The sequence below is a fragment of the Hypanus sabinus genome, chromosome 10, assembly GCF_030144855.1.
Source record: "Hypanus sabinus isolate sHypSab1 chromosome 10, sHypSab1.hap1, whole genome shotgun sequence".
Lineage (NCBI taxonomy): Eukaryota > Metazoa > Chordata > Chondrichthyes > Myliobatiformes > Dasyatidae > Hypanus > Hypanus sabinus.
The window spans coordinates 83,349,906-83,362,535 of record NC_082715.1 but is presented as its reverse complement, the minus strand read 5'-3'; the positions used below and the strand labels follow the sequence as shown (position 1 = coordinate 83,362,535).

General features: G+C 48.1%; 1 protein-coding gene across 3 annotated transcripts in view; it reads left to right on the top strand.

The window, feature by feature from the left end:
* khdrbs2 (KH domain containing, RNA binding, signal transduction associated 2) overlaps positions 1–12,630 on the top strand; it is a 565,375-nt gene that overhangs the window by 294,131 nt on the left and 258,614 nt on the right. For all 3 annotated transcript variants that reach the window (XR_009514410.1, XR_009514409.1, XM_059982275.1), the window contains exon 4: positions 5,388–5,534. Coding sequence is in view for 1 of the 3 variants with exons in the window: in XM_059982275.1 (XP_059838258.1) it covers positions 5,388–5,534 (147 nt within the window). In the remaining 2 variants the exon portion in view is untranslated. The remainder of the gene's footprint in view (positions 1–5,387; positions 5,535–12,630) is intronic.

Genomic DNA, 12,630 nt, shown 5'->3' with positions numbered 1-12,630 from the left:
GGGGGCGCGTATTCACAGTCCCGTCCCACGCGTGAACTTTTCCCCTTGCTGGTGAAGCAGGCTTGGTGCCCTCTTTGGGCCCTGCCTCAATGCCGGTGCGTGCCGCTTTGTGAGCCGGTTCGAGTGCGCTGGGAAGTGAGTCGCCACATAACCCCCCCCCCCCGAGAACTGACGATACACCCCCCAATGTCCACAGTCTGGGTCGGACTCTGTTTGGGAGGTCTGCCTTTGCGCCGCGGTACCGGAATCGCGACCGGCTGCGCCAAGTCCACATGGGCTGGTTTGAGTCGGTGAAAACCTCCTCTTTTCCCCCCAAGGTTCAGCACGAATGTGGACCAGTTGTTTATGATCATCGTAAACAGCCCCTCATAGGGCTGCTGTAGCAGTGCCCGATGTCCACCCCGTCGTACAAAAACGAACACGGTTTTGCTGGTCTTTGGGTACGCAGGTTGGGTTCTGCCCATGCTGTGAAGTGGGCATGGGGGCCAGGTTACCAAGCCTCTCGCGTAGTCTGCCTAGGACTGCTGCGGGTTCTTCCTCTTGTCCTCTTGGGGCTGGTATGAACTCTCCTGGGACAACCAGGGGTGCGCCATACACCAACTCGGCTGACGAGGTGTGCAGATCCTCTTTGGGCACTGTGCGGATTCCGAGCAGGACCCAGGGAAGCTCGTCCACCCAGGTAGGTCCTCTCAGGCGGGCCATGAGAGCCGACTTCAGGTGTCGATGGAAACGCTCCACCAGGCCGTTCGACTGTGGGTGCTAGGCAGTTGTGTGGTGCAGCTGTGTCCCCAAAAGGCTGGCCATAGCTGACCACAGGCTGGAGGTGAATTGGGCACCTCTGTCGGAGGTAATGCGGGCTGTTACACCAAAGCGAGATACCCAGGTGGTGTTCAGGGCCCGGGCGCAAGATTCGGAGGTGATGTCGGTGAGCAGGACCGCCTCTGGCCATCTGGTGAACCAGTCCACGATAGACAGGAGGTGCCGCACTCCTCGCGACACTGGCAGGGGGCCATGTGGTCGAATGTGGTCGAAACGCCGGCGGGTGGGTGGAACTGCTGCGGCACGGCTTTGGTGTGCCGCTGCACCGTGGCTGTTTGGCAGTGCATGCTTGTTTTGGTTCATTCACTGACCTGCTTGCGGAGTCTGTGCCAAACGAACCTGTTGGCTACCATCCAGATGGTTATCCTGATGGAGGGGTGCGCTAAGTCGTGAATGGAGTTGAAAACACGCTGCCGCCAGGCTGCCAGAACGACGGGGTGGGGTTGGCCGGTGGTGACGTCACAGAGTAGGGTCCTCTCACCTGGGCCTACGGGGAGGTCCTGGAGCTGCAAACTGGAGACTGCAGTCCTGTAACTAGGGATCTCCTCATCTGCCTGTTGCGCCCCCGCCAGCGCTTCATAGTCTACCCCCTGGGATAGGGCTTGGATGTTAGGGTGGGAGGGGGCGTCCGCCACGACATTGTCCTTTCCCGAGACATGCCAGACATCCGTCATGTATTCAGAGATGTAGGACAGATGTCGCTGCTGGCAGGACGACCAGGGGTCGGATGCTTTTGTGAACGCAGAGGTAAGCGGTTTGTGGTCCGTGAACGCTGTGAAGGGCCGACCTTCTAGGAAGTACCTGAAATGCCGGATTGCCAGGTTTCGAGCCAACAGTTCCCGGTCAAAAGCACTGTACTTGAGCTCGGGTGGTCGTAGGTGTTTGCTGAAAAGCGCCAGGGGTTGCCAGCGACCCTCGATGAGTTGTTCCAGCACTCCACCGACTGCCGTGTTAGATGCGTCCACTGTGAGGGCGGTAGGGACGTCCATTTGGGGGTGCACTAGTATTGCAGCATTTGCCAAGGCTTCTTTGGTTTTAATGAAAGCGGCGGTGGACTCCTCATCCCAGGTAATGTCCTTGCCCTTACCCGACATCAGGGCGAACAAGGGGTGCATGATTCGGGGAGCTGAAGGGAGGAAGCGGTCATAGAAATTTACCATACCCACGAATTCCTGAAGGCCTTTGATTGTGTTGGGTCGGGGGAAATGGCGGACTGCGTCTACCTTGGCGGGCAGAGGGGCTGCCCCTTCTTTAGTAATCCTGTGGCCCAGGAAGTAGATGGTGTCGAGCCCGAACTGGCATTTGGCCAGGTTGATTATCAGGCCATATTCACTCAGTCGGGCGTAGAGTTGACAGAGGTGGGACAGATGCTCCTGACGACTGCTGCTGGCTATGAGGATGTCATCCAAATAGATGAAAGCGAAGTCCAGGTCGAGTCCCACCGTGTCCATTAACTGCTGAAACGTTTGTGCGGCATTCTTTAGGCCGAACGGCATGCGGAGGAACTTGAAAAGGCCAAAAGGGGTGATGAGTGCCGTTTTGGGGACGTCGTCCAGATGCATTGGGATTTGATAGTATCCCCGGACGAAGTCCACCTTGGAGAAGATCCGTGGGCCGTGCAGGTTTGTTGCAAAGTCCTGAATGTGCGGCACAGGGTAGCGGTCCGGTGTGGTAGCCTCGTTCAGCCTGCGGTAGTTGCTGCATGGTCTCCAGCCCCCTGTTGCTTTGGGCACCATGTGCAGGGGGGAGGCCCATGGGCTGTTGGACTGCTGTATGATCCCCAATTCCTCCATCCTCTTGAACTCCTCCTTCGCCAGTCGGACCTTGTCCAAGGGAAGCCTTCGAGCATGGGCGTGGAGGGGTGGTCCTTGTGTCGGGATGTGGTGCTGTACGCCATGTCTGGGCATGGCTGCTGTGAACTGCGGTGCCAGAACTGATGGGAAATCAGCCAGGACTCTAGTGAAGTTGTTGTCGTGATGGAGTCTAGGTGTGGGGTCGGCAACCTGGCTTCACCCAGGGAGAACGTTTGAAAGGTCTCGGCGTGGACCAGTCTCTTCCTTGGCAGGTCGACCAGTAGGCTGTGAGCTCGCAAAATATCCGCTCCCAGGAGTGGTTGGGCGACGGCGGCCAGTGTGAAGTCCCACATGAGCCGAACTGTAGCCACACCATACGGGTGCTGTAGGTCCTTACTGTGCTGCCGTTCGCGGCCCTTAGGGTGGGACCCGGTTCTCTGTTGCAGGTGTTGTAACTCGTCGGAGGTAAGACACTGATCTCGGCTCCAGTGTCAACCAAAAAACAGCGTCCCGACTGCTTGTCCCAGACATACAAGAGGCTATCCCGATGGCCAGCTGCCGTAGCCATCAGCGGCAGCTGGCCCTGGCATTTCCCGGGAACTTGCAGGGCAGGCTACAGCAGCGGGCTTCTGTGCCCCACCGCTGGTGGTAGAAGCACCATTGTTCGTTGGTCTCCTCACCCCTGCCTCTGGGGTTAGCGGGCTCTCAGGCCGGGCTTGGTCTGGTTTGCTGCTGGGAGCGTGGCCTGGTGATCTGTGCGACGGATGCCCCACTCTCCTTCTTGGCTTTCCACAGCACGTCTGCCCGGGCCGCCACCTTCCGGGGGTCACTGAAATCCGCGTCAGACAGCAGCAGGCGTATGTCCTCGGGCAGCTGCTCCAGGAATTCCTGCTCAAACATGAGGCAGGGCTTGTGACCTCCGGCCAGGGTCAGCATCTCGTTCATCAAAGCCAACGGTGGCCTGTACCCCAAACCATCCAAGTGCAGTAAGCGGGCAGCTCACTCGCGCCATGAGAGTCCGAAAGTCCTTATGAGCAAGGCTTTGAATTCTGTGTATTTGCCATCTGCTGGGGGCGATTGTATGAACTCCTCAACCTGGGAGGCCGTCTCCTGGTCGAGGGAGCTCACCACGTAGTAGTAATGTGTGGCATCCGAGGTTATCTACCGAACGTGGAATTGGGCTTCTGCTTGCTGGAACCATAGGTGAGGTTGCAGCGTCCAGAAGCTTGGCAGTTTTAACAAAACTGCATGAACAGATGCGGCGTTATTCATCTCCGGTCCAAAAATCGTTTGGGCCGTCGGGGTCACCAATTGTAGCAGTGTGCTACACACAGCACTGGAATAACGACATGTAGTCGGTGAGCTGCAGTTACAAAAGAGCTTTATTCAAACTTTGCGGCCTCGCTTTAAAGCCTTCCTGATCCTGCCCTCCCAGGGCGGGAATGCTGTAGGGGGTGCATATTCACAGTCCCGTCCCGCGCGCTGGCTTTCCCCTTGCTGGTGAGGCAGGCTTGGCGCGCTCTTTGGGTCCTGCCTCAATGCCGGCGTGCGCCGCTTTGTGAGCCGGTGGTCGACACAGTATCATAATAAATAATCTCAGTGGGATGAAATAAATTTGGATCTAGTCATTCATTCCTAATGAACTGTGATGCAGAACTCCCTTGACATAAGTCAGACATCACTGGCACTTGGGATATTGTTCAACAACTGAAAATGTTAACAAAATAGTCAAAAGGCCGGGCAGCATCTGTGGAGAGAGGAGATGTGTGTCTGTGTAATGCACTGTAGAGTTACACTGCAGATCTGCTAATCCAGTGGCTTGAATTAATGATCCAGGGACACAAGCTCACCTTTTACCAAGGGACTGCAGATTGTCACAAATATGATGGCATTAAATGCAGTCACGCATGCCCCTGTTCATTATCCCTCTTGCTCTCCTTCAGCTCATGAGTCAGTTTATCTCCTTGGAAGGACGTTAAAATTAGAGTCATAGAGCACTGTAATACAGAAACAAGCTCTTCAGCCCATCTAGTCTGTGCAAGCTCTTATTCTGCCTCTTGCCCTTCACATACACCTGGACCATAGCTCTCCAAACCCCTTCCATCCATGTAGCTATCCAAATTACTCTTAAATCTTGAAATCAAACCTGCAATACCAATTCTACTGACAGTTCATTCCATACTCTCACTGTCCTCTGAATGAAGAAGACTCCCCTCGTGTTTCCCTTAAATAATTCTCCTTTCACCCTTAAGCTATGACTTCTAGTTCTTGTCTCACCCAACCTCCGTGAAAAAAGCCTGTTTGCATTTACCCTATCTATACCCTCATGTTTGTGTATACCTTTATCAAATCTCCCCTTATTCACCTACATTCAAAGGAATAAAGTCGTAACCTAATCAACCTTTCCCTATTACTCAGGTCCTCAAGTTCCAATGAGATTCTTGTAAATTTTCTCTGCACTCTTTCAATCTTATGGACACAAAAGGGCGCAGAATGTTTTCTGGATGGGGACTTCACCGTCCATTACCAAAAGAGGCTCTGTAACAGCACCACCACTGGGCTGGCTGGCTGGGGATGTCTGTGGCAGGCAACAAGCAAACTGAGAGGGATGAACATCCTTGCACTCATGAAGTCCCCTGAAGAGCCAGTCATCATTACTGTCCGTTGGTCCTGCCTGTAAATTAGCCATTGCACATAGGCTGAGAATTGTTTCTGGTCTGCATTCTGTGAATACGTGTGCTTAACAAACTTCATTAATTCTTGTTCTTTGGGCAGGAAGAAGAACTGAGAAAAAGTGGAGAGGCCAAGTATGCACATTTAGGCGATGACCTCCACGTGCTGATTGAAGTCTTTGTCCCAGCTGGAGAGGCATATTCACGCATGAGCCACGCCCTGGAGGAGGTGAAGAAGTTCCTGGTTCCAGTAAGTTCCCTGGTCTTTAAAAATCAGACACTCTCTCTTCTGCAGCTGCCTCACTGTAGTTCCTCCTCCTACAGTGATGACATGGAAATTAGAAATCTCTGAAGTAGTCATTTTTTTCTACTAGTGATCGTGGGCTAATGCAACAACTGGCGCCTGTAGGGTGCTCCCATGGAGTCACTATTGCTACCTTGAACTTAATGAGCCTGCAGAAACTTGGCAAGGTAATGAATACAGGAACAGTGATGTGGGAGGCTGGGTATCAGAAGGGATGCTGCACACAGGAGATTGAAGAGATGGAGCAATGTTGTGGTACTGTAGAGCTTAACATAATTATACACAAGGAGACCACTCAGCCCATTGAGTCGCTGCCAGCTCCCAGAGCAGTCCCACTCCCCATGAATTTTCCCTGTGACCTACTCCCATTAACTTCAAAAGGTTAAAGATTAGCTTTATTTGTCACATGTACATGGAAATACCAGTGACCAGTGCAGCCCTCAAGTGGTGCCGTGCTTCTAGCAGCAACGCAGCATGCCCACAGTTCACTTACCCTAATGCATATTCCTTTGCAATATGGGAGGAAACCAGAGCACCTGGTGGAAACCCACCTTGTCACAGGAAGAATATACAAACTCCTTACAGGGAGTGGTGGGAATTGAACCCTGATTTCTGGGTTCCACTAACCACTACGCTAACTGTGCCGCCCCAACATCAACTCCACTCCAATAGTTCCTCTTCCACAACTTAGAGTGGCTATTAACCTACTGACCACATACCATAGGAATGTGGGAGGAAACCTGCACGGTCACAAAATGAACATTGAACAGAATAAACGTGCTCGATGCACGTGAGGTCAGTGTCAAACTTGCGTCACTGAAGCTGTAAAGCAGCTGAACTACCTGCTGCACCACCTCATTGTTAACGGTTTTGTTGGTTGCTTAGAGAAGGTCAGAGGAGATCTACCAGGATGCTGCCTGGATTAGAGAGCATGACTTATGAGGCAGGGTTGAGTGAGCTGGGGCTTTTCTCTTTGGAGTGAAGGAGGAAGAGGGATAACTTTCTGGAGGTGTAGAAGATGAATTGAATTGAATTGACTTTATTTCTTACATCCTTCATATACATGAGGAGTAGAAATCTTTACGTTATGTCTCTGTCTTAATGTGCAATGTGCAATTTATAGTAATTTATAATAAATAGTATGTACAAAAGTATAGCCAGTATAACAGAAATACAGTTGCATCAGCATGAATTAAACAGTCTGATGGCCTGGTGGAAGAAGCTGTCCCAGAGCTTCTTGGTCCTGGCTTTTATGCTGCGGTACCATTTCCCGGATGGTAGCAGCTGGAATAGTTTGTAGTTGGGTGACTCAGGTCTCCAATGATCCTTCGGGCCCTTTTTACACACCTGTCTTTGTATGTGTCCTGAATAGTGGGAAGTTCACATCTACAGATGCACTGGGCTGTCCGCACCACTCTCTGCAGAGTATGTGATTGAGGGATGTACAGTTCCAGTACCAGGCAGTGATGCAGCCAGTTAGGATGTTCTCATTTGTGCCCCTATTGAAAGTTCAGAGGATTTAGGGGCCCATACCAAACTTCTTCAGCTGTCTGAGGTGAAAAAGGTGCTGTTGTTATTTTTTCACCACACAGCCGGTATGTACAGACCACGTGAGACCCTCAGTGATGTGTATGCCGAGGAACTTAAAGCTGTTCACCCTCTCAACCCCAGATCCATTGATGTCACTAGGAGTTACCTGTCTCCATTCCTCCTGTAGTCCACAACCAGCTCCTTTGTTCTTGCGACATCGAGGGAGAGGTTGTTTTCTTGACACCACTGTCAGGGCGATGACTTCTTTTCCGTAGGCTGCCTCATTATTATTTGAGATTAGGCCAATCAATGTAGTGTCGTCAGCAAATTTAATTAGCAGATTGGAGCTGTGGGTGGCAACACAGTCATGGGTGTTCAGAGAGTAAAGGAGGGTGCTGAGGGGCACCTGTGTTAGTCAGAGGGGCAGAGGTGAGGGAAAGGTTAGACTGATCATGCAGTAGGTTAAAAGGTTAGCACAACATTGTGGGCTGAAGGGCCTGTACTGTGCTGTAGTGATGTATGTTCTTTGTCACTTTCTGATGCTGGCATCCTCTACATTTATTTCCCTTTCTTCCTACAAACAGAATTCACCTCCACACCCCATCTCTTTGGAAGTGATTAATGATTTTGCTGCAGAAATCAATAGTGCTCAGACCTAATTATTCACTCTCCTACTGTGGGAAGGGAAAAAAAACTAAAGCTGTATCTTTGACATGCACAATAGAGTGCAGAAGTGGCCATTCGCCTGCTACCATGTGCTGGCTCTCTGAAAGAGTTATCTACAGTATTTAGTCCTCCAGTTCCCTCACTGCATCTGATCTTTACTCACAAGTTTACAGGAGTTTTTTTTCTGAATGTTACAATTGAATCTACTTCCAATTTCCTTTAGACTGCTAAGCACTCCAGATTTTGACAACTGGCTGTATAAAAAAATAAAATTCCTCCTCTTCAGAATCAGAATTAGATTTATTGTCACTGGCATATGTTGTGAAAGTTGTTTTGTGGCAGCAGTACACTGCAAGTCTGGAAAAAAATCCCTAAGTTGCAATAAGGTATATTTTTTTTAAAAGTAAGTAGTGTAAAAAGACAGCCAAGTAATGAGGTAGTGTTCATGGACCATTCAGAAATCTGATGGCTCTTCCTAAAATATTGATTGTATCCTTTAGGCTCCTGTACCTCCTCCCTGATGGTAGTAATGAGAAGCAAACATGTCCTGGAGAGTGAGGTTCCTTCGTGAAGGATGCCACATTCGTGAGGCATTGCCTTTTAAAGGTGTCCTCGAGGGTAGTGCTCATGGTGGAGCTGCCTGGGTTTACCACCCTCTGCAGTGGCCCCTCCATACCAGACGGATGGCACATTAATGTTGAGCAGCACAGTAGTGTAGCAGTTAGCATGGTGCTTTACAATGTCAGCTGTAGGATCAGCTTCCATTCCTGCTGCTGACTGTAAGGAGCAATATTCACCTGACCCTAATGTCTTCCTTGCAGTCCCACAACCCAGGCACCATTTGAGTAACTATACTGTGTAGTTCCTCCAAAATGTTAACTTGCTCTCTAAACTCTGGTGCCCAGAATAAGATTCAGACCTTTGCTGTGATGAAACTAGACTTCCATGCTTTTACTTCTTGTCCATCCTTTAATATAACCAAGAATTCCTAATATGATAGAACTCACCCTGCAGTTTGAGAGGAAGTATTACAATGGAGCAAAGGGAGTTACAGAGACATGAGGGAAGAACTGGCCAAGTTTGACTGGAAGGGAATACAAGCAGGAATGATATCAGAACAGCAAAGGCTGGAGTTTCTGTGTCCAATTCGGAACGCGCATAAAGGATATGTCCCAAAGATGGAGAATTGTAAAGGAAGGATGTGGCTGACAAGTGAAGTCAAACACAGCATAAAAGCAAAAGAGGGCATATAATGCAGCAAAAATTATTGGAACATTAAAGTATTGGGAAGCCTTAAAAACCAACAGAAGGCATCTAAAGATTCCATAAAGAGAGAAAAGATGAAATATGAAGGTAAGCTAGGAAGGTAAAATAGGATATACAAAATGTTTTTTCAGATGTATAAAGAATAAACGAGTGGATATGGAACTTCTAAAAAATAATACTGGAGAGGTGGTAATAGGGGACAAAGAAATGACAGACAAATTTAATATGTATTTTGTGTCAGTCTTCACTTTGGAAGACCCAGCAGTATTCCAGAAATTCGAGAGTGTCGGGGGACAGAAGTGAGTGTAGTTACTATTACTAGGGAGAAGGTGCTTGGGAAGCTGAAAGGTCTAAATCACCTGGACCAGATGGACCACACCCCAGGGTTCTGAAAGAGGTGGCTGAAGAGATTGTGGAGGCATTAGTAATGATCTTTCAAGAATCACTAGATTCTGGAATGGTTCCAGAGGACTGGAAAATCACTCCACTCTGAGAAGGTAGGGAGGCAGAAGAAAGGAAGTTATAGATCAGTTAGCCTGAATTCAGTAGCTGGGAAGTTGTTGAAGACAATTATTAAGGATGAGGTTTCAGGGTACTTGCAGGTGCATAATAAAGTAGGCCAAAGTCAGGATTATTTCCTTATGGGAAAACCTTGCCTGAAAAAGCTATTGGAATTCTTTGAAGAAATAACTTGCAAAACAGAGAAAGGAGAGTCAGTGGATGTTAGAAACATAGAAAACCTACAGCACAATACAGGCCCTTTGGCCCACAAAGCTGTGCTGAACATGTCCTTACCTTAGAAATTACTGGGCTTACCCATAGCCCTCTATTTTTCTAAGCTCCATGTACCTATCCAGGAGTCTCTTAAAAGACTCTATCGCTTCTGCCTCCACCACTGTCACCGGCAGCCCATTCCACGCACTCACCACTCTGTGTGAAAAAACTTACCCCTGACATCTCCTCTCTACCTACTTCCAAACACCATAAAACTATGCCCATTCGTGCTAGCCATTTCAGCCATGGGAAAAGCCTCTGACTATCCACACGATCATCTTATGCACCTCTATCAGGTCACCTTTTATTCTCCATCGCTTCAAGGAGAAAAGGCCGAGTTCACTCAACCTGTTCTCATAAGGCATGCTCCCAATCCAAGCAACATCCTTGAAAATCTCCTCTGCACCCTTTCTATGGTTTCCACATCCTTCCTATAGTGAGGCAAACAGAATTGAGCACACAGTACTCCAAGTGGGGTCTGACCAGGGTCTTATATAGCTGCAACATTACCTCTCGGCTCCTAAACTCAATCCCACGATTAATGAAGGCCAATGTACTGTTTGCCTTCTTAACCACAGAGTCAACCTGCACAGCAGCTTTGAGTGTTGAGTGTTGTTTACTTGGATTTTCAGAAAGTCTTTGACAAGGTGCCACACATGAGGCTGCTTAACAAGATAAGAGCCCATGGAATTACAGAAAAGATACTAGCATGGATGGAAGATTGTCTGATTGTCAGAAGGCAGAGTGGGAATAAAAGGGGCCTCACACACAAAATGCTGGTGGAATGCAGCGAGCCTTCGTCAGGGTCTCAGCCAGAAACGTCGACGGCACTTCTCCCTATAGATGCTGCCTGACCTGCTGTGTTCCACCAGCATTTTGTGTGTGTTGCTTGAATTTCCAGCATCTGCAGATTTCTGCATGTTTGCCTTGGAGTATAGTAAGCAGTTTTGGGCCTGTTATCAAAGGAAAGGTATGCTGGCATTGGAGCTGCAGAAATTAATACAAAACAAACATTTTTTAACGTAAAGTTAACTGTGAAATAAAGTCATGAAGCATAGTGGTTAGTCTAATGTGTTACAGCGCCAGTGATTGGCGTTCAATTTGCCCTGTTGTTTGTAACAAGTTTGTTTGTGACTATGTGGGTTTCCTTTGGGTGCCCCTGTTTACTCCCACATTGCAGGGTCATATGGGCTATTAGAGGCTAGTAAGTTGTGCCCATGCTGTGTTGGCACTGGAAGCATGTTGATACTTGCGAGCTGTCCTGCACATGTTTGAATTGTGGCAGTCATTGACGCAAACAGCGCTTTTCACTTTGTGTTTAATGCACATGTGACAAATAGAGATAATCTTCAGGATGATGCCAGAATTATTAGCACAGATAGAATACAAAAGCAGCATCCTTTCTCAGCTTCCACTCCAGTCCATCTGATATGCATTTACCTCAGCCATCCTTTCCCCTCCACTGTAGATAGCCATGTGGCTTTGATCTCCTCAGAACCCTGCTTTCAAACACCACGTCTCACCGCAGAAAGAGAGTTCTCACATTCAGTGGATTAACTTCCAACTTGTCCAACCTGATGCCAGCATCAAACAAACCTTGCCTTTTGCACCCCTCTCCCCTCATAGTAGCATTCCAGAGAGAAACCATTCCATCTCCACTCAGATGCCCTCCCTATCTCATGACATCTTCCTGTGTAAGTACAGGAGGTACTTACACCTGCCATTCTGCCTCCTGCTTTCCCAGTGGCCAGGGACATAAACTTCCTGTACAGGTGAAGAGACTTGTGCAACTAAAGGCTCACTTTAAAGATTCTACAAGTCATGTATTATTTAGTTTTTTTTTATTTATTATTTGCACAATTTGTTTTCTTTTGCATATTAGATGCTTGTCAGTCTTGTTATGTACAGTTTTTCAAAAAAATCTATTGTATTTCCTTATTTTCCTGTAAATATCTGCAAGAAAATGTACCTCAGGGTAGTATATAGTGACATATACATACTTTGATAAAAAGTTTACCTTCAACTCTCAGGCAATTTTCTTGCACTGCTTCTAAATGACTATGAAATCCAGGTGCTCTTGATGTGCTCCTTACTACATTGGAGAAGCCAAATGAAGATTGCTTGCCCTGATTGTGGAACATTCAATCTACAAGGGTGGTCCTGAGGTTCATTACTCTAGGCCTGTCAGTTTAGTTCCCCACCTACCTCTTTTTGACCTCCCGTAATGCTCCAGTGAAGCACAAAGTAAGACTCTCTCATTTTCTTGCTACACTACAACCTTCAGGGCTTACCACAGAATTTAACTATCTCACGTACAGAGCATTTACTGTCAAATGATTAGGAGCATCTAGTACTTCAGAATCAAATTCAGGTTTATGATCACTGACATATGCCATGAAATTTGTCATTTTGAGGGAATACATGAAATATACTATAAATAACAATAAGCGATATATATTTTAAAATATAAATAATTAGTGCAAAAATCGTGAAGTAGTGTTCCATCGTCTGTTCAGAAATCTGATAGCAGAGTGGAAGAAGCTGTTTCTAAATCGCTGGGTGTGTCTTCAAGTTCCTGTACCTTCCTCTCATATGGATGCAGCCTTTTTGAGGCATTGCCTTTCAAGATGTCCTCTGGTGGGGAGGCTAGAGTCTGGCTCCTTCCTGGGATTTTAGAAATAATTATCCTCTTGTTATTGACATCCCTCCAGCCATCCACTCACCACCCTCTCTCAGCCAACACCACCATTCTGCTTGTGCCATTCACTCTTCCTTTATTTCCACCCTGTCGCATTCCTTCTCTCAG